Genomic DNA, 23,169 nt, shown 5'->3' with positions numbered 1-23,169 from the left:
CATAATTTAAAATCATCCTACTTTCAAGCACATTCAATTTTTGTTTCAACTCACTACTTTTGACTTGGAGGTCTAGCCAACACACTAAAAAAAATGTGGAGTCGTCACCCCTATGTACTGTACAAACATGCTCTGCCACAGGGCTCCTAAAGTTTTTATTCCGAATATCACCCAAATGTTCTAGAATTCTGATCTGAACAGACCTTTTGGTTTGCTCTATGTACCATTTTATTTTTTCACATCCACTTCCTATGGCATACACTACTCCACATGAATTACAAGTAAACCTGTCCTTGTTAAAAATTTTCTATTGTTTATTAAACCTCCTGAAATGTTCCTGATTTTGAGACAAACTTTACATTTTCCACAAGAAAATTAACCTAAAACTAATGCATCAGATACAGACAAAGGTTTATTCAACAATTTCTTAAAGGTTAGAATATCTTGCATATGAAAATTTTACTACCCCTGGAAATACATCACCAACTGCCTCATTTAAACATACCAAATGCCATAAATCCAAAAGCAGTTCTCTCATTATGGGTGAAAATGAATATTTAGAAACAAAAAAAAATGTCATGCCCTACAAAATCGGGCTTCATACTTCGGTTCCTATTTTTACTTGTTTGTCCCTTATTAGACGGAAATTCTTTACCTTCCAATATCTTTTTTAAATCCAGTCAAGTTTTACTCTGTCATAACCCCTAGATAACAGTCTCTCCCTTGTATCCATCAAAAATGATACTTTGCATTCCTCCTCAGAAGTGTTGTGGGCAATTCGCTTATATTCCTCCACAGGCAAAGAGCTGATCAAGTGTGAAGGATGCATACTTGTCGCAAACAAAACGTTATTTACTGCTGTAGGCTTCCTATATGGCCTATATTGAATTGCCTGATGTCTGTCCACATAAAACTCAAAATCCAGAAATTGTATAATAGTTACCAAAATTTGTGGAAGATTTAATACCATGTGTATTGCAATTCATATCTACAATAAACTGCTCAAATTCTATGGGTGAGCCCTTACACAAAAAGAAAAGGTCAACAATAAATCTACCATGCAGCACTACTTGTTTCTTCCAAAATTCAGCGTTAATATACAATTTCTCAAAATAACCCATATATATCACTGCATAAGAGGGTGCATAAGGAGCACCCATTGCTGTACCCTTTTTCTGCAGGTAAATCGGTTTTTCAAACCTAAAGTAATTGTGAGTTAAAGCTCTAATAACCTCAACACAAAACTAGTTTTAGTGCCATCACCCATGATCTCAAACTTCCATACTACATCTTTTGCTAATAGAAGTGTAAAGAGAACTCGCGTCATCTGACGCCCAATAATATTCTTCTTTCCAATGTATTTTACTTAGTTTTTCACAAAGTTTCTGAGTATTCTTAATATGAGAAGGAATCTTTTCCAAATACCCTTTCAGAACCGAATCCAAGAAAGTACCTACATTACTTACAAAAGAATGCACTCCGGACACTATTGGCCTTACCTGGAGGTTTAGTAATACTTTTATGTACTTTGGGTATAACATAAAAATAAGGATCAGTAGCATCTTTAACTACCAGTTTCTTTACATCTTTTTACCCAAAAAACTTAACCTCTCTGCTCTCTCAAGTAGTTCATAGTATATTCATCTACTGGGTTGTCAGTTAACTGCGCAGTCCACTTCACATTTCAGTAGTTCAAGCGCCATTTTTTCATATTTTTTTTTTTTTTTGACATTATGATCCAATTTCCACCCTTATCAGCTTGCCTGAACACAAAATCCTTTAAACACCCTCTAAGTCTAGTTAACTCTAACCAGTCAGATTTAGTTAAATTGTAAGATTTTTTTCATTTTCAAAAATTTGTTATACACATGTTGAAGTACCAGCAACATATTATGGAACTCATTAAACAAAAATTGGTGTTACTTCCAGATTGTGCAGAAAGTAAAGATTTCCAAAAGTTAATGCATTCTGCAAACCAAGTTAGTAAACATACTTTGCAGTGTGGGTTTGATGCCTTAGAAGCATCTTGCAGGGCTGCTGTCACTGGGTCTTTACTGAGAAGGCATGCGTGGCTAAAGGAACAAGTCTTGCCTGACCACATCAAAGCAAAATTACTAGATGCTCCATTAAATCAGGAGGGTTTGTTTGACACAAAAGCAGTTCTTAAAAAGATGGAAGAAAAAGCTAAATCTATGCAAACAGTCAAAGATTTCTTACAGGTGCAGCCACCTAGATTCAGTAGGCATTGGCCTTCAAAAAAAACAGTCGTTTCCAGTCCCACTCGGGCCTTTTCAGTCCAAACCCAGAGGAAACAGACCAGCAAGACTACAGTCTCAGGGTATGCAGAGATTAAACAATGGAGTGTTTCCTCCTCAAAACCAGGGAGTGGTGAGCCACCTCCATATGGAAAAAGTTCACAATGACTTTCTAATTATCCTTCCCAGCCATGCCCAAGTACTTGCGCCCCTTGGAGGAAAACTCGCCCTTCATGCAAAAAACTGCATGTCCATTACTCCAGCCATGCCCAAGTACTTGCACCCCTGGGAGGAAAACTCACCCTTCATGCAAAAAACTGGATGTCCATTACTCGGGACCGATGAGTTCTAAATATTGTATCCCAGGGATACAGATTCTACTTCCACTCACTCCAAGCGGATTGCCAGACCTTCCTCCAAACCATTGGGCAGAGGCTCAAAAGTAAGTACTTTCCCTTCTTCATATCAGGGGTATTCAACCTGTTCCAGTAGAACAAAGGGGACAGGGTTTCTACTCCAGACTGTTCCTGTTGCCCAGAAAAGAGGGCTTTTGGTGCCCTATCCTGGATCTATCAATTCCCAACACCTTTCTGGTGGTCCCAAAATTCAGAATGCTTACACTGCAGCAGCTTCTTCTCATGATAGCAAAGGATGCCTGTTTAGTCAGGCAGAGAAATATTTAAATCTACCCATACTTGGAAGATTGCCTGATTCAGGCGGACAGTCAGGATCTGCTGTTTCAGCACCTGGCATTTGTAAAAAGGACTTCTAACTTTACTGGGATACACCATCAATGAAAATAAATCACAACTGCTACCCAGCCAACAAGTTGTATTCCTGAGCGCAAGCTTGAACACAGCTTTCCCAGATGGTATTCCTCACTCCAGAAAAGCAGGTCCATTTTACAAACTATTTCAAGCTAATGGCCAACAAAACCCATCTATGTGCAAGGAAATTGCTGCAAGCCCTAGGTTTCATGACCTCATGCATTATGCTAATTCCATATGCAAGACTGCATATGAAGAAACTTCAATGGTACATAAGTCTCTGGTGTCAACATTCTCAGGACCTGGAAATAGTGATTCCTATCATACCTTGTCTAAGGGCAGCGTTCCTTTGGTGGGCAGAAGCACGCAACCACAACAAGGGACTTCCTTTCACTCAACCCGTTGCCGCTCAAACCCTGACAACAGACTCATCAGACTATGCATGGGGGGCTCACATGGCAGGCAAATGCATTCAAGGCAAATGGAGCCCAGAACAAATTCCCCTGCATATCCATCAAAAAGAGATGCTAGCTGTACAGAATGCTCTGACAGTCTTCAAATACCTTATCCTTCCAGGACAGCTCCTGATAAAGACAGACAACACCACAGTTATGTGGTACATAAGCAGGGTAGAACTCCTCCTTACCCACTCTGCAGATTAGCCGTGGCTCTGTGGAACACAGCCTTGAGCATCCAAGTGCACCTACAAGCTCAATTCCTGCCAGGCAAGCAAAATTCACTGGCAGACGATTTAAGCAGAAATCTACTGGACCCTCGAGTGGAAACTGGACCACAACTCATTCAAACTTCTAACCCAGAGGTGGGGAACACCGGAGGTGGACCTTTTTGTCCCCCCCCCCCCCAACCACCAATTGAGCAAATTTTGCACCAGGGACCCTCACAGCAGAGCCTGGAAGGTGGACACCCTATCCTTTACATGGGAAATCCTCTCAATTTATGCCTTTCCTCCTCTGCCCCTCCTCTCAAAAGTACTACTCAAGATCAGACAGGACAAGGGCAATCCTTATTGCACCAAACTGGCCACGCCAGCACTGGTACCCACTCCTATGCAGTCTGACAGCAGTGCCACCCTGACACCTACATCACACACCTTCCCTGCTGTCTCAGCAGGAGGGACAGATTTTGCATCCACAGTTGCAAACCCTAAACCTTGCAGCGTAGCTTATTCCCTAAATGCACCACCAGCGTCTGTCGACAAACAGGTGCTGGATGTCATCCTTGAGGCCAGAAGGCATAGTACTATGAAATCCTATGCTGAAAAGTGGAAAATATATTGTTCTTGGAGTCGGTCCCAAGGAAAGGACACAACTGTGCCCAACTTAACCTCGTATACTTGATTACCTAGCAGAGCTGCTCCAGAGGCCTATCCTTCTCATCCATTAAGATTCATGCCTCTGCCATCTCAGCTCATTATAATACTGAGCTTCCTCTCTTTTCTCACCCTCTCAGCAAACAGTTCCTGAGAGGAGCTAACAATTTAAGGCCCCCTAGGAGAGCTCCCACCCCGACCTGGGACCTTAACTTTGTACTGGAGAAGCTCACCCCCCCCCCCCCCCTTTGAACCTGCTGCTTCAGCAGAGTTAAAATTCATCTCTTGGAAAACAGCCTTACTTCTAGCTGTTACTTCAGCACGAAGAGTGTCTGAGTTACAGGCACTAATGGCGATGGAGCCCTTCATTATTTTCCATGCTGACAGGGTTCCCGTCAGGTTTATGCCCAAGGTGGTATCCAGTGTGGCTTTAAACCATTCCATCCATTTGCCAGCCTTTGCAGAGGACAAGGCCATTTCAAAGCAAACCATTTCCAAATGGATAGCACACTGCATCCATTTCTGCTACAAGCACCGTGGACAATCTACCCCGCTGGGGATCAGAACTCATTCCACTAGAGCTATTTCAACCTCTACAGCATTTCGCAGGGAGTCCCTACCAGGGACATCCTGGAAGCTGCAACATGGAGTTCTATACACACCTTCACCAAGCATTACCACTTACCTATTTTTTTTCTAAATCCAGAGCTGGATTTGCTACAGCAGTCTTACAAGGCCTGCTAGCCAGCCCTAACACTTCTTGACTGGCTCCACCCTTCCTCAGTTTTGGGAATCAACCCAAGTGTGATGACTGCAACACGAAGAACATAGTACAGTTTTGTACACTTACCATAAATGTAGATGTTCGAGTGTATTCATTGTTGCAGTCCTGGTTTCCCTCTCTCCCCCTGGTTTTCTATATCTTTTCTAACTATCCTCTTTATGGCAGGGGTATTTACTTTTTACTGAAGGTGTTCCACACCAAGTAATAGCGTCCTATTTTGGGGGCTCCTGACATCTGGGGCAAGAAAAACTGATGTAATGGCGTCTGCTGCATGTTTTATACTCCTGACGTCATGGAAGAGGCGACCGCAACCGATGCAAAAATCCCGAGACTCTAGTATTCAGGCCGACTGGGGGCTACCTGCAGGCAGATAACCCAAGTGTTATGACTGCAACAGTGAATACACTCTAACATCTACATTTATGGTAAGTGTACACAACTGTACTTTGTCACTACCTCGGCATATGGACCCGTATCCAGAAACAAGGCTACAGTCATGTACTTCAGCCTGAAGACTCCTATGGCTGAAAGCATGTATGATGTAGCAGTGGTGGTGTTTAAGGCACGTTTGCTGAAGGTGTGCTTGATATGGGGGAGGTAAGGAATCCAAACACAAGGACGTAGCACCTGACATTGTATAAAATATTTTCTCTGATTCCATTCAATGGCCTTGGACTCTAACCAGTCCTTGATAGTCCTGAAGTGTCTGCCAGACCTTTCAAGTTTTGATTTTTACACCTCACTGAATGTGCATGTATCTGCTGTATGTCTGTCTGATTGTTTTGGGATCCCCACATTCATATATTCCTACCATTAAAGCAGTTCCTTAAAGGGTATGACACACGCGTCTTTCGACTCTAGTTCCTAAACCAGATTGGAAAGTCCTCATTTGAGCCTGCTGCTGCAGCACCTCTGAAATATGTGACTTAGACTGTCAGAGGCCTCAGCATCTGCCATTTGTTTTTCTGAAGGGCAAGCACTTAATGAACAAGCAACCTTCTCTCATTTTCCACAAGGACAGTAACCCTATGAACCAACCAAAACCCCCACCACCACCTTCATGTCCAATGTGGTGAGAGTGGTCTCCAATTCAGGCCATTATCCTCTTTCTCTTTCCACACAGTCCAAAAAAGAAAAATGGTGTTAGAGAATGAAAACCAGATGTGTTCTTTGAACTCTAGTTGGGCATGTAATGGCCCACTTCACAATAGCAACAGCACTTGCTAGCCCCTTTCTAGGAGGGTCTAGTACACCGCCATCTTGAAACCTGTTACAGTAAATGCTGTTAACCGGCATCCAAGGGGATTGGTAGATGCCGGATAGCTGTAGATGTTCTTCGTGTTTCACTGTTGCAGTCATCACACTTGGGTTATCCTGCCAGGGGTAGCCCTCAGTCAGCTTGAATACCAGAGGCTTAGTATTTCTGCGTCATTCGCTGTTGCTCCAGGACTGACGTCAGGTAGTCAGTGATATAAAAACCGGCAGCAGACGCCATTACACCAGTCTTTCTTGCCGAGGAGCCCAAAGCAGAAGCAGTTCGTACGAATGCTTGTTGGCTGCTACTTGAGTTTTCGTTTCCGAAATTGAAGTTGAAGTTTTCGTTTGGGATCCTTTTTTTCTTGCTCTAACTAATGTCAGAAAGTTGAGAATTGTCAATCAAATACCACACAGAGATTTCCATTCTTACTGCGTCATCTGTTTAGGCCCAGGCAACAATGTCCCTCGCTGCCGGTTTTGTGCTTTGTTCAACTGCCCAAACTATTCATTGTCTGGCCCTTATTGTAGCTAAGTACTTTCACTCTTGATCTCCGTATTCCGAAATGGCTTCGGTAAGCCGTCCGACTACCGATCTTCCGAAAAAAACACAAGGATAAAGAGGGAGACAGACCACACAGGTTCAAAATTGCTGACTATGCTTCCGTTAAGCTACTCGCCAGTTCGCCAGTACACAGTGAGGCGCTTTCACAACCCCTGATGCCTGCATCGATGAATTCGCAGGCTGCTACCGAGAGGAGTCCGGTATGCCACGAGATTTTTCTTTGACTACGGAACCTGTGGATGTCTCTACCTTGGATGAGTCCGGAGCCGCTGTGCAGGCACTGGCTTCTGAGGAAATTCATTGCACTACCGATATTCAGCACAAGCCGACTTCTTTCGCGTCTTCAGTTCTTTCTAACACTACCGAGTTTTTAAGGCCCAGAGTACGAGCTACGCCTAAAAAACTGACAACCCAAACTCTCACGCACCTGCTTTCTTGCCACAATCACAGATGCTTAAAATGGCGGAAGACATTATCATGCTGATTAGGGGAAAGACGGCCTTCCCCTGCTAAAACAGAGAGACTTGTCCCCAGCATCTTTATCTGACCAAGAGTCCGATTCTAAGGTTTCTGATTATGAAGACATGCCCTTATCTGCTTATGAGGATTCAGAGGAATCCATTCCTTCTGCCTCTCCTCCAGAGGATTTTTCTTTTGGTGAAATACTACATACTTTGAGAGAGCACTTCCATTGGGAATGCCAGGATTATTCTCAGTCCAAAATGACTCATTGAATTTTTAGATTTACCACAGCACAGACCCTTAGCTATCCTTCCTGTTCTGGATGTTGTGGATGATGTCTTTATGGAATCCAGTCTAACTCCTGATACTTTACCTCCTGCTCCCAGGAAACCTGAGTCCCTGACTCACAAATTTCTTTTCAAGAATCCTACTGCTGACCCAGAGGTCATCTCCCAAGGCCTTGAAGGAATACGAGCAACCACAGCTAAGAATCCCACCCCTTCGGACATGGATTCTCAAGCCTTAGACAGATGGGGTAAAAAAGTATGTATCTCTGCAACTCTTGCCATTGGAACATTAAATTGTCAGTTCCACATGCTGAAATACCAGCAGCGTAACCATGGAACTCATTAAACAAAAATGATCTACCTTCCCTGACTGCAGAAAATAAAGATTTACAGGAACTTATGCATTCTGCAAGCTAAATCAGTAAGCATACCCTGCAATGTGGGTTTGACGCCCTAGAAACATCCTGCAGGCCAACTGTCACAGGTTCTGTACTTAAGACATGCTTGGTTTAAGGAACAGACCTTGCCAGGTCATGTCAAATCAAAATTATTGGACGCACCACTAAACAAAGACAATGTGTTTGGCACTAAAGCAGAAGAGGTTTTAAAAAAGATGGAAGAAAATTCTAAGTCTATGCAGACAGCCTTTTTGCAAGTTCAGCCTCCAAGGTTCAGTAGGCATTGCCCCTCAAAACTTTGGTCCTTTCCAGCCTCCTGAAGGCCACCTCAGACTAGACCTAGGGGAAACAGACCCCCCCCCCCAGACAGAAGTCTCAGGGTATGCAGAGATCTAAGCAATGGAGTACCTCCACTTCTGAATCAGGGAGTGCTAGGCCACCCTTTATGGAAAGAATTCACAATGACCTCTCAACTCCTCCTCTCACCTCTGCCCATCTGCTTGTGACCGTAGGAGGAAAACTTGCCTTCCATGCAAATAACTGGGCCTCTATCACCAACGATCGATGGGTCCACAACATAGTGTCCCAGGGGTACAAATTTTATTTCCACACGTTGCCAACCCCAAAGGGATTCCTAGATCTTCCTCCAAACGAGTGGGCAGAGGCGCAAAACCAAGTTCATTCCCTGCTCTCTCCATAAGGGCAATTCAGCCTGTTCCTACAGATCAGATAGGCCAAGGTTTCTATTTCAGACCCAGAAAAGAGGGCATCTGGCGCCCAATCTTAGATTTATGTATTCAAAACACCATCCTGGTGGTACTAAAATTTAAAATACTCACACAGCCACTCTAGACCACAGATGCGTATCTGCATATCCTAATTAGAGATTCTTGCCGAAAATATGTACATTTCAGGGCAGGATCTATGCATTGTCAGTTCTCTGCACTTCCCTTTGGCTTCTCCACTGCTCCCACAGTTTTCACAAAATGCCTGGCTCCAACCATTGTTTTTTGCAGACAAAGAAATATTCAAATTTACCCTTACTTGGACTGTCTGATTCAGGCAGACAGTCAGGAAAAGCTGTTACAGCACCTGACGTGTAAAGGAACTACGTACCTCACTGGGGTACGCTGTCAACGATAAGAAATCCAAACTAGTCCCCAGTCAAAAAATTGTATTCCTGAGAGGCAAGCCTGGACACAGCATCCCAGATGGCATTTTGTAACTCCAGAAATACAAGCCTATCTGACAGGCTACTTCTCTCAACTGGCCACCAGAACCCAGTTATCCGCAAGGAAAATCTTGCAAGGTCTAGGGTTCATGGCCTCCTGCATTCTATTAATTCCGTATGCCAGACTGCATATGAGGAAACTGCAGTGGTAGTTAAAAAGCCTTGAGTGTCAGCATTCTCAGGACCTGGAAACTGTTATACCTATGATACCTTGTCTAAGGAAACATTTTCTTTGGTGGGCAGCAGCATGCCACCACAACAAGGAACTTCCCTTTTCACAACCCCACGCCTCCCAGACCCTAACCACAGAAGCATCAGACTATGCCTGGGGTGCTCACCTGTATGGCAGGTGCATTCAGGGCCACTGGACCCCAAACTAAATTCATCTGCACATCAACCAAGAAGAGATGCTAGCTGTTAAGCACGTTCTGACAGCTTTCAGATCCCTGCTCTTTCTGGGGCCTCTACTAATAAAAACGGACAACACCACAGTAATGTGGTACATCAGCGGGAACCCATTCTTACCCACTCTGCAGGCTAGCCATGACCCTTTGGAACACGGCCTCAGCCACGCATATTCACCTGCAAGCTCAATTCCTGCCAGGCAACCAAAACTCGCTGGCAGACCATATGTCTGGTAGAGGGAAGTGATTCCTTCCAAAGATTTTTTAATGTTGAAAGCAACCCGTTTTTACGCCTTACTACTACAGAATTGACAAGAGAAGGGGAAGAGACAGTAAGTACCCTTAGGAGCATGAATGTTTTGCAGTTGACAAAAAAGTTAGAGAATAAAATGACTAACGTCTACGCAATGGCAAAGACTCCATTTGGATGCGTGTCTTAGTTTTAAGGTGGTACCGAGAGGATTACGTGTTTTAAAAATGCCTACATTTGGTACCACCTATCCTGAACTGCTAATAAAATGGCAAAAACTAAACTTAGACACCAGCCATGGTTACATCAAGCTTCTAATTGAGCAGTATAAGAATATAGAAGCAGTGTTGACCGTGGAAATTACTTCTACAAGAAATGAGCTCAAGGACGTCTTAAGCGTGACAGAAATGGACAGCTTCATTAGCGATCTCACTAGAAGTTTTAACGGCACCAGACGGTAAGTTATTACAGGAGAAGTAGAAGAAGTTGGAGAGAGACTTCAATGATTTCCGCAGGGGTAATGTCTTCTCGTGGCCTTGGAGACTAATGCTGCTACCAACAACATACTGAGAGCAGTTCCACCTTCCACAAGCAGAGAGGGATGGATCACTGAAGGTACAACGATGACTACACCAGAAACAATGGCACAGGTGGGGCAACAAACCGAAGGATTGAGGGGAGCTCAGAACAGCAGTGCTCAAGGTGGCGCACCATGTGTTTGCCAGGTAGGGAAGTCGTCTCACACCTGGGCAGCATGGATGCAGGAGGAAAGTTCAACAAGTTCAACAGGAAACTGCTACAACATCCACAGAGAATGTGGAAATATCGGTAGAAGACAGCAACAACCTTTTTTTCCTTTCCATTACCTACACGCCAGACAGAGAGGCAAGTTTAGTCTCCACAGAACCGAGTGAGGAAGCGCAAGGGTTCAGAGGAGAGGTATGAATTTCAGCGCAAGGTGCTACGACCGATACAGAGGACATGATTATTAACTTATCCAGGTACATACTTTCCAACAGTGAGAGATCTCTGTTGAACAAAGGTCTCTCATTTATACGGTTTAAAAATTCTGACTTAATGGATGTGATTATAGACATTAAAATGTTGACTAGAAATGTGGTGTTGAAAATGAGATTGGGGACAATATGAATAATGGCTATAAAATGTTTAAGAAAACTTCTACATTTATACCTCAGATGCATCCACTTTTAGATGCATTTGAAAGAGCTTGTGAAAGTGATCTACTACAATTGTCAATGTCACACACCAGGCCTGCCTTTTTTAATTTAACTAGTAAAGAGTCTGAAGCTTTGAATAGACTGCGGAACAATGCTGAGATAGTAATTAGACAGGCAGACAAGGGGTGGAACTGTGGTGTTGCTGGATAGAGATTTCTATAAGAGAAAAATGGGAGCAACTGTTGGTTGACAATAACACTTATAAGTTAAGTAAGGTGCAACTAGACAAGATCATAAAAAGTGTTCATAGTGAATTGTATGATCTTCTGTTATGTAGAGTAAGAGACATAGATCTGTACAGATACTTTTTGGTTGAGAAACCGATTATCCCCACTTTCAGGGGACTGCCGAAGGTCCATAAAAGTTTGATGGACCCCAATATGAGACCTATAGTCTCGGGGAAGGGATGGCTTACAGAAACTCCATTTATTTGGAGAAAAAAATTTAGACCAGTGGTAGATGGTGTATCCATTATAATTAGGGATACACAACAGTTTTTAGAGACCTATGCTGGGTATGTTTTTTCTGATGCAGGTAATGGTAATGAACTTTTGGTTTCACTGGATGTTGTTTCTTTATTTACATCCATACCAAATAACACAGGAATGGAGTATGTCAGGCCCTTATTAATCGGAGTGCCAAGGAATCTCATTATGAGATGCATTTTAGACATTGTATTGAATAATAATGTCTATATATGAAGAGGAATATTTTCTACAACCAAGGGGGGTGGCAGTGGGCACCCCATGTGCAAACTCATATGCCAACCTAGTGTTGGCATATTGGGAGAAGATACGTGTTGAACAGTGGAGTTTATGGGGAGTACATTGATTACTACAAACACTTTGTAGATGTTTTTCCTGCATGGAAGGGCACTAGTGAACGATTGGAAGAATTTGTGGAATATCTGAATGGGACAACAGATTTTCTGTCTTTTGAATGTGTTAGTTCCCAGAAGAGGTTACAGTTTTTAGATGTGCAATTGAGCAAGGAGAAAGATGGATTACACACTGATATGTTTAGGAAACAATGTTGGAAAAACAGCTTGTTACATCGGAACATAGAAATAGAAAAGGAAGACCATACTTCCAAAGGAATATAAATATTGATAGGGTTGATGAAGATTTGAATGTAAGAGGAAATGAGGGGCTTAAAGTGATTAATTCCGTTCACTAATAGGAATAATAAGGTAAGAGAAGTAATAGAGAGAAATTGGATATTATTGAATGTAGATGATGATATCACCACGATAGCAGGAAATAGGCCAAGGTAAACGTATAGGAATACAAAATCACTTAAGCGATTACTTTGTTATGAGCAAGATAAGATTGATATTATTATAAGATATTCAGACAGACAGGGGACATTTGCTTGTAGGGGCTGCAGCCAGTGCCCATACATGGCAGGTGATAATGCATTTGTTCACCCTGATACGGGACAGGAGTATGTGTTTAAACAATACGCGGATTGTAAGACAAGGGACTTGGTGTGCCTGGCGCAATGCCCGGTATGCAAGTCCTTCTATGTAGGTAAAACCAATAGTACTGTCAGAGAAACAGTAAGAGAGCATATTTATGCTATAAATAAAGAAGATAAGAACGCATTAGCTAAACATGTGCTAACCCTTTTAAGTTTAGAGCATTGGAATTGATTAAAAAATCAGGCAGGTTAGGGAATGTTAAGACTTGCACGGAGGGTCGAGAAAGTAGATGGATAATAAGCCTGCAAGCACATAAAATGAGTGGACTGAATGATAGATGACATTGAAACATTTATCAGCTAGGCCACATGCACATTAGTCACTTCATTTAGGAATTTTAATTTTCACAGCTTTATGTGAATGATTTTTAGACATATGCATATGTATATATTGTTTTTAGTTAGTTAGAATGAACTACACTACATATATTCTTTAGTTTTATTTAAACGTGTGTATTTTTTGTGACATTTATAAATGTTACATTAATATTTATACATTGAATGCACGTCTTAGAAGTCTCTCTTATGATGCATGCTTTATGTATATATTTCGAAAAATGTTTATAAAGCATGTCTTTTTAAATTTCATATTTTAAAATGTCATCGTTTCTGTTGAACCATAGGCTAGAAGGGTTTGAATTTATTATTTATGGTTGGCAGTTAATGGTTTTTATTTAAAGTCTGATGAAACGTTGTGATAACGTGAAAGCGCTCACTGTCTTTATAATCAATTGGATTAAAAGCTCGTTTTGTAGGATTATCTGCTTTGGTGTTGCCTTTTTCAGCTACTTTTGGATTTTCTCTGGCAGACCATTTAAGCAGAAATCTCCTAGACCCACACGAGTGGCAGTTAAACCACAGCACCTTCAGCCTTGTGACCCAAAAATGGGGTACCCCGAAGGTGGACCTGTTTGCCTCCCCCTACAACCACCAGCTCAGCAAATTCTGCACCAGGGAACTTCACAGCAAGGCCTGGAAAGTGGATGCCCTAGCCTTTCAGTGGGCAAACCTCTCAGTCTTTGCATTTCCCCCTCTCTTCTTACCAGAGTATTACTCAAAATAAGGGAGGAAAGACGAAGGGCAATCCTGATTGCCCCAGACTGACCACGCCAACACTGATGCCCACTACTACGCAGTCTGTCCCTGTTGTCTCCATGGCACCTCCCCCAGATTCCAACTCTCCTGACTCAGCAGGAGGGAGAGTTATTGCATCCACAGTTGCAGACCCTGAACCTAGCAGCCTGGCTTATTCCTTGACTTCTTCTCCAGTGGCCAGCCTAAGCAAACAGGTCCTAGATGTCATACTTGAAGCCAGACGACCCAGTACTAGAAAATCCTATTCTGACAAGTGGAAAAGGTATTGTTCCTGGATCCAGACTAAAGGAGCTGACCCAGCACAGCCCTGCTTGCCTCTCGTCCTGGATTACCTAACAGAACTACTCCACAGGGGCCTATCCTTCTCTTCCATTAAAATCCATGCCTCTGCCATTTCTGCACATTACAGCACTGAGCCACCTCTCTTCTCACATCCTCTCATCAAACAGTTCCTGAGAGGGGCTAACAACTTAGGGCCACCAAGAAGAGCCCCTACCCCTGCTTGGGACCTTAACCTTGTGTTTGAAATGCTCACGCTACCCACCCTTTTGAGCCTGAAGCTTCAGCAGAGTTAAAATTCCTCGCTTGGGAAACAGCCTTGCTTCTGGCCATCACTTCACCTAGAAGAGTGTCTGAGCTACAAGCACTTATGGCTGTGGAACCTTTCATAATTTTTCATGCTGACAGGGTCTCCCTCAGGACTAACCCAATTTTCATGCCTAAACTGGTGTCCAGTGTGGCTCTCAACCAATCTATTAATTTGCCCACCTTTTTCCCTAAACCTCAAAATAAGGGGGAAAGGATCCTGCACTCTTTAGATGTGCACAGACAGCTCAGATTCTACCTGGATAGGGCTAAGCCCTTTAGGAAATCTGACCAGTTACTAGTCAGCTTTGTACCAGGGTCAGAGGGCAAAGCCGTATCGAAACAAACCATCTCAAAATAGCGCACTGCATCCGTTTCTGTTAAACGCCAAGGAAACCACCCCTGCAGAGGGTCAGAACACATTCTACTAGGGCAACTTCAACCTCTACAGCCTTTCTCAGTGGGGTCCCTACCAGTGACATCCTGGAGGCTGCAACATGGAGTTCTTTTCGTACCTTCACCAGGCATTACCACCTGCCTTTCTTTTCAAAATCCATGGTAGGCTTTGCAACCGCAGTCCTGTAGGGCATACTAGCCAGCCCCAACTTTTCTTGACTGCCTCCACCTGTTCCTCAGCTTTGGGGATCAACACAAGTGTGATGGACTGCAACAGTGAAACACGAAGAACATAGTGCAGTTGTGTACACTCACCATAAATGTAGATGTTCAAGTGCATTCACTGTTGCAATTCTGGTTTCCCACCCTCCACCCCCCCTCTCTCGCACTCTCTCACCCTTACAGGGCTATTGGTATTTATTTTCTACTGGTGGTGTTACTCCAACTTAGCTCTCTTTTGGGGGTTCCTGACATTTGGGGCAAGATAAACTGATGTAATGGCGTCAGCTGCCTTTTTTTTATACCACTGACCATCTGACGCCACTCCTGGAGCGACAGTAACTGAAGCAGAAATACTAAGCCTCTGGTATCTGGGCAGACTGAGGGCTACCCCTGGCAGGATAACCCAAGTGTGATGACTGCAACAGTGAATACACTCTAACATCTACATTTATGGTAAGTGTACACAACTGCACTTTTCTGCCTGCTTGAGAGTTGCTATTAAAAATAGGCTTTAATATTGTGCCCTGTACGATACCATACCATAAACACTGTACTGATTTGATTTTAATATTGAAATAGAGTACTTAAAAGCCTGGCTGGAATAATAATTTAAACTTTTCCGCTAGAATGGCACGCTGAGTGGATTAGAATAAATTGAATTGAGAGAGAGTGAATGCATGTATGAAAGCAGAAGCAACTCTGTGAGAGATCAAAGAGATGTATAAATGCTGAAGAGTGCATGTGAGAGATCGGAGAGAGTGAATGCTTGTATGAAAGCAGAAGAAACTCTAGGTGGGAGATTGGAGAGATGTATGAAAGTTGAAGAGTGGGTGTGAGAGATCAGAGAGAAGTGAGTGCATGTATGAAAGCTGAAGAGACTGAGATTGGAGAAAGAATGTGCAATCTGATGCAAACTGAGTGTGGCACAAGTGTTGCCATTTTAGCGATTTGACTTGTTCTCAGGTTGGGGAGAGAGGGAATTTATTATCTTCCTTTTTAAAATTCTAAAAACGTAAGGTATGTTTCTGCAGGGGAAAACAAAGTCCAACACACGAAAATTGAATTGTTCATTCTGTACCGGGTTTTTTTTGTTTGTTTTGTTTGACTGTTGCACAAGTTCCGGTTAACTGAATTTTCTGTATTAGTTTTAATAGAAGAAACAAAAAAAATCTGTAAGCAAAGTTTATGAATAGTAGTTTGTTGATGAAAACTGTGTTGGCGTTTCAGCTGTGACATTACCACAGCATTATAAGGGCTGATTGTCCCCATGGATTACTGAAAGAAAAGGTTGCTGGATTGTGTATTCTGATGTGCAGTCTTCATGAAATTGCTTGCTGTGAAGGAAACTTCAGACTTATAAGCCCCTCCCCCCATTTTTTTTTTCAGGTATTTCATTTATCCTGCAGTTTTGTTCATCTACAGTCTCTTCCATTTTTTTTTCTTTGTCCAGTATTGTCTTGACTTCATGGTAATCTGCTTCTGTTGACCTCATTCATGTTTACTGTATGCTGTCAGGATGTTAGGAAAGAAGTGGAATTCTGTTGGCAGTGATTTTGTGTTGTAGGTCCTTGGTTGCTATTTATTAATTGAGTTACTAAAATAAATGCCATATTAAATTTTAGTGTTTCTTCTGTAAGATTTATTTTCAGTTTGTTGTACCTTCTTTAATCTCTGTAAGCAGCTGTGAATTTTTTTTGAACATCAGTGTTCATAAAGCTAACATCAACTTTTTTTCCCCCTTACAGCCTACAGAAACAAAAAAGAAGAAAAAGAAAAAGATAAAAGAAGAGGACGAGTGAAAGAGTTTTGCAAACTTAATGGACATTTTTATGGACTTGTGTACAGTCTGTATTCTTTGAACGCATTTGCTGTTTTTGTTTTAAATTACTGAATGAACTGCGAGTTCATTGCAGCTTTGCAGTGAACAAATCACTGCTTTATTTACTCTTAAAAATACACAGTAGATCCCCATTTTAGGGGGTTTTTCTGTGAGCTAGTAAACTGTTAAAATGAAAAGGTAAAGGTGTTCTGTTTTGCATTGTTACTGTTTTTCTTGTTTCAGGGTTCATCATATTTTCACATTTTAATACTGATGCACATTTTATTTATTTATTTTATATTTATTTACCAGGATAGTCCAACTAGGATAGAACCCTTTTACAGCAGAGGCCTGGGGAGAAAAGCTACCACAACATGGTAACTAATACATTGCACATACACTAGAATACAAATTGTATACAAAGATTGAGCTATACATACTTATATAAACAAAGAAGCCTGTGTAGGCAAGATTCTATGCATACACATGATAAATTGCATGCTTAAATCTTGGTGTAAAATTCAGTATTGCTTGGTCGTTGAAATGGCCTCTGTTCTAGCAAACTTAAGGCCACAACTTTTGTGCCAGACTTCAGTGCAAGTGGTGTCCATTGATCAACATTGTGTCATGCAAATCAACATTCTCTGGTGTTTTATTTTTCCACCAAGGAGTGGAATATGGAGATAGTGGTGCATCCTTTGCTCTTGAACCTGCACTCTGTTGTCTTGCCATCTTTGACATTTTCAGAATGTTTCGTTGCTTTTATTTTATTTTTTAGTTGTCGCCATTCTCTTGAACCCGTAACAGAAGAGCTTTTAGCAATGTTTTTGTTTGTGGTTTGGTTGTGTCATTTTTCAGACATTAACCTAACTTTATCAACATAGGAATTTGCCAGAGATTAACCATGTGAATACATTGCTGTATTGTAGCATTATACTTGGCATCTGAAAGATTCCTAGATGGTGCAGAGTTGCATAACCATAGTATAGTTTTCAGCTTCCAGTTAAGCATCTTGTATAATGCTGAAAGAGGATATACTTTAGAGACAGGTTCTAAGAAGATATAACATGGTCAATTCCATATACCAGCAAGTCTGCATCAGAAGATAAAGGGAGTGTCATCTGTTCATCATAAGGATAACGGTATTAATTAACCATGGGAATTAGCATCAGGTGGATATTTGCCCTTCTAACTTGACTTCCAGAGCTGGTATCGTTAGAGCGGAGCTCACTTCTTCCCTGCCCAGGGTATTGGTCCAGACAAAGCAAAGCAGCCTCTTCCATTTTCAGTCCAATTTTTGGCAAAAATGTAACTCTTGCACTAGGTAACTATCAGAGAATGATCTCCCGATTTGGGGACTTCATAATTTTTACTTATTTTTGTGATTTATATTCTAATTGATACTGTTATATTTATTGCGGGCATATGTTTTTATATTGTGGGCATACTTTTTTATGATCTAGGATGTCCCCAGAAAAAATCCAGCAACTGTGCTTGGGGAAGGCAGATTCGGCATAAGTTTTACCTGCAGTCTATTTTGTGGCTGGGGGAAGGCTACCAGCTCTCCTTATCAGCAGTGGGCTGTTTTAAGAAGAAGGGTACCTACTTTTGAGCAGCCAGAAGCATAATATAGCTTTGTCTGAGGAGAGGCATATGAAACTTTAAAAAAAAAACTTGCATAAATGCCCTTCCTAGATGATGCAATGTCCTGCTTCCAAAGGCCAGATGACCACCCCATTGGAGACTGCTCCACTTTGTTCTCTGTTCAATTACAAAATGATTGAGGAATGTTGCCCCTTGGGATAGAAGAGGAATGGTGCCCCTTGGGATAGAATCATTTTATAAAGTCTTCGACACTGAGTAGTTTACTTGGCCAAGAGAAAGATGGCACACCCTCCCACAAGTAAAATAATGGAATGAAGAAGCTCTGATATATTTTACACAGGTCTTGCCACTGTTTTGCTGTGGTCCAGGTGACAGTGACCATATTCTATGGTTCTCATCTATCTAAAGAGCATAGTCTTTGGAAAAAACAGTAAATCTAATGGAGCATTTCAAATGGCGATTTCAATGTTTTTTTTGAGTTGCTTAAAATGCATAGGCCTCCTGGAAATTGAGAAACCTAGGCTGAAAACTGTTTGCCCTGTATTCCAGGAGCTTGAGGATGCAACTACCTTTACAAAAAACATCACTGATCCAACAGAGGATGTCCTTCAAGAATGCAACTGCAGTCATAACATATGGGTTGTCCTGCCTCAGGCAGCCCTCGGTCGGCCGGATTCCAAAGTCTGGGTCCGCCGGCTGATGTCGCATTTCTCTCCGACGTCAGAGCGGCTGGAGTACATAAGCATCAGCCGATGCCATCTTCTTCAGTCTTTCTTGCCGCGCGGTACCTGAAGCAGAAGCAGTTTGCAAGTGCCGGTCGGTCAGCTCCTGTATTCTTCGATTCCGAAGTCATCAAAAAAGCTAAGTACCCCGTTGGGGACCTTTTCTTGCCTCAGCCGATGTCAGAAATTACTGAAAAAGTAAATAATTGTTTGTCTTGTGGTAAACAAATACCTCAAGGATTTCCACTCTTACTGCCTTCCTTGCCTTGGCCCAGACCACGACGTCTCGGCCTGTGCCGCCTGTGCTCGCTTCAATAAGCGCACTCTCAGGTGCCGGGCGGAGTTCGCTGAAGACTTTTCGGCGAGAAATTCGATTATACTATGCCGTCGGAATTACCGACATCGCAGACTCCTAAGAAATGAAAAGACCGAGACCGACATCCTCGGCCCGCGTCTTCCACCGACACCATGCCAAAACCAACTGCAAGTGCCCCGGTTCCCTCTGAGGCGGTTTTTCCACCGCTCCGAACCGAAGACACCGCATTACCGATACCTCCGATACCGGAGACCACACCGAAGCCAGTTATTGATTTTCCTTCGGATACTGAAACCGAGGAAATGCCCGAGACCATTGCTGTGGATAAGGTCACTCCTGCACGTGGAGCTGCTAGGCCTCCCATGTCCATGTCTATCAAGGCCTACACACGTGCTAAGGCAGCCAGCAAGACCAAGCACCTTACTGCTAAAGCCTTTCCTCAGCCTACTCCTGAAACACAAATCATGACTACGGCCGCAGACTTAATTTCCATGATCAGAGGTTCCCAGGCCCATCCTGAGAGAGGATCCCAGCCTCCTCCTGATGAGGCCCAGAGTTGAACCCTCAGACCCTCTCCCTTCAGATGAAGATTCTGAGGACTCTGTTCACTCCGATAGCCAGGAAGAGCCCTTCCAGACCTATGAGGACTCAGATGCAGAGGACTCACCTTAAGGCCAAACAAAATGCCAGACACACTTGTCATTGGTGATTCCATAGTCAGGCACACTGACGTCCCGCTCACCAGACTGAGTAAGGAGAAGGTCACAGTAAGCTGCCTGTCGGGCGCTAGAATCCGCCACATAACGCAAGCACTCAGGTCTCTCAACAGCAGGTACAAGTACGACTCAGTCATTGTCCACGCTGGTGTCAACGACCTGAGACATACCTCCTTGGACTACATGAAAAGGGACGTCGAGGAGCTCTCTGATTATGTAGCCCAGGCAGGTATGACCCTGACCTTGAGCAGTATCCTACCTTCACCTAGAATGATGCCACAATACAGTGATAAGATGATCAGCTTTAATAATTGGCTTAAATTCTGGTGTCATTCAAAGGGGATCAATGTCTGTCTGCCTGGGATGACATGCTGGACAAGCCACGCTGCTTCCGAAGGGACGGCTTGCACCTGTCACCCTGGGCTTCGGATATTGGCAAAGGCTCTTGCCACCCCATAGTGCCTTTTTAGGCAAGGCTCAAATTCTAAACCTACCACCCTAGAACACCAAAAAGGAAAAAACTAAGGGTAATGCTGCTCAATGCCAGAAGTCTCAATCTCAAGATGCACTTTTCGAGGCCCTTCTCAATATGGAGAACATCGATGTCTGTGCTGTGACAGAAACCTGGTTCAAGGCTCCTGAGAGCACCCCAGCACTAACAGGTTTCACCTCATATCATGTTCCGCCCCAAAATCCGGACAACACCAAGAAAGGAGGGTGTCCATATTCATAAAGGACACCCACACCTCAAGGTTGGTAACGCATACGATGCATCGGAGACCATCCAGGTGCAATTAACCATAGGCAAGACTGCTCTGCAATTTGTAGCATGTTACAGGCCACCCTCTCAAACTCAGGAACCTCACATGGCCTTCCTGAAAACATTGGAGGATAAATGTATCTCCAAACACCATCATACTAGGTGACTTCAACTACCCTAATATAGACTGGGAACACTACTCAAGCCCGAACACTCTAACCCAAAGATTCCTGGAGTTCATAAACTCAAATGCCATGGAACAACTAGTCACCATCCCACAAGAGGTGAAAACATACTTGATCTCATCATCACGAACATGGGATCAAAATGTTCAACACCGAAGTATACCCCTCACTGGTGAGATCAGATCATAAACTAATCTTGCTGGAGGTCCTCATCCCGCCCACCTGAAACAAAAAGACCACAGTGAAAAACTTCTCAAAAGCCGATTTCACACTTCTAAAACTAGTGTGGTCTCCTTTAAGGCCCCTGAGCCAGTGGTAAACATTACTCAAACCGCTGAATCACTTACAAATGCCTTCTACCAGCACCTACAGGACTGCATGGATCAGGCAATCCCAAACAAAACTAAGACTCTCTGTACCAAAGGCAAGCGTCCAGTCTGGTGGACCCCAGCCATAAACAAGCTCTACAACAAAGGAGGAAGCTACTACAAGATAGAGCAAAATCCTTGAAAGGTAAGACACCTTTGATCATTATAAGTAAAAACTAAGAGCTCTCATAAAATCATCCAAGGCAAATTTTGAGAGAAAAATCGCCAAGGACTCTAAAGACAATCATAAGGCCTTCTTTAGCTATGTTAGAAACCTAGGAGGAAACTCCCAGATATGCTCAGAATTAGTTCAAAATGATGTGAAAATTACTGAACCTACACACATTGCTAACATACTGGCTGACAGGTTCAGTGCAAACTTCTCCCCTCCCCAAAGGAGAGATATCTATTCCAGAGGATTGTAGCCCCCCAAACATCTCAAAGCCCAGGTGAGAACTGCCCTCACTAAGGCAAAAAACACAGCATCCATGGGACCGGATGGTGTCCCCGGCTGTGTGCTTCATGAACTCAACGAGGAATTAAACCCACAGTTAGGACAGCTGTTTAATCTTAGCCTCACCTCAGGATATTACCCAAGGAGTGGCGCCCGCGACTGTGGTCCCACTTCATAAGGCGGTGCCTCCACAGACCCTGGAAATTACCGCCCCATTAGCTTGACAAGCCTTATCTGCAAAGCCATGGAGAGGATCATAATGGAACTCATAAATAAAAACATAGGAACTTGCAGACTTTGGATCCAACCCAGTTTGGCTTTGTCAAAGGCAGATCCTGCCTCTTAAACTTGGTTGACTTTTGAGACAGTCACCAAGGCCATTGATGAGGAAAGGCAGTCCATACAGCCTACCTCGACCTGGCAAAGGCCTTGACACAATACCCCACTCAGGTATCATCGAAAAACTCATCAGCTTGAATGTAAACCCATACATCACAAGATGGGTTGCAAACTGGCTAGCGACAGAACCCACAGGGTCAGAGTTGCTGGAGCCATGTCAGACTCAAAGCCTGTCACAAGTGGTGTCCCACAGGGCTCAGTCCTGGGTCCACTCTTGTTCGGCATCTACTTTTCTGAAGTACAAGCAAACACAGGAGGGTTATGGCTGACAAAGTTTGCAGATGACTGCAAACTGGGCGCCATAGTCGAAAACACATCTGACACAGATATCCTCCAGAAGGGCCTCACAGAAGCGGATAACTGGTGCCAGAGCCATGGCCTGAAGTTAAACGCCAAAAATGCATAGTCATACCCTTGGGAAAAACAAGGTTACCCCTAGCTACCATATAGGTGACAATCCACTGAGCACAGAAAAAGTCATCAGGGATCTGGGGACCCAAGTTGACAGTAGTCTTTCGTTTGACACTCATGTTGCTAAAGTAGTTAGGAAAACCTTCTATATCGCCCACCTGATCATGAAGGGATTCACATCTAGATCAAGGGAGGTCATCGTCCCCTGTACTCATCACTCATTAGACCTATGATTGAGTACAATGCCCGTTCGAATGTATCTGACCAGACACCTGATGCAGCTTGAAAGGCCCCAAAAGTTCCTCACCAAAAGGATAAAGGGTCTCAAAAATATGTCTTATGCTGCCCGACTGAAAGAACTCCAGCTTTATTCAGTCTCATACCGCTTGCTCAGAGGTGACCTGTGCCTGAC

The 23,169-nt window shown here is 43.2% G+C and overlaps 1 protein-coding gene across 2 annotated transcripts in view; it reads left to right on the top strand.

Moving 5' to 3' along the window:
- NOP58 (NOP58 ribonucleoprotein) overlaps positions 1-17,018 on the top strand; it is a 581,042-nt gene extending 564,024 nt beyond the window's left edge. For both annotated transcript variants that reach the window (XM_044075099.1, XM_044075098.1), the window contains one exon: positions 16,748-17,018. In XM_044075099.1, coding sequence (XP_043931034.1) covers positions 16,748-16,801 — 54 coding nt within the window. In that variant the 3' untranslated portion in view covers positions 16,802-17,018. The remainder of the gene's footprint in view (positions 1-16,747) is intronic.
- Positions 17,019-23,169: the final 6,151 nt, after the last annotated feature.

This window comes from Protopterus annectens, chromosome 6.part0 (genome assembly GCF_019279795.1).
Source record: "Protopterus annectens isolate FY-2018-M chromosome 6.part0, PAN1.0, whole genome shotgun sequence".
Classification (NCBI taxonomy): domain Eukaryota; kingdom Metazoa; phylum Chordata; order Ceratodontiformes; family Protopteridae; genus Protopterus; species Protopterus annectens.
The sequence above is the reverse complement of the archived record's forward strand: the minus strand, read 5'-3'. Positions and strand labels throughout refer to the sequence as shown.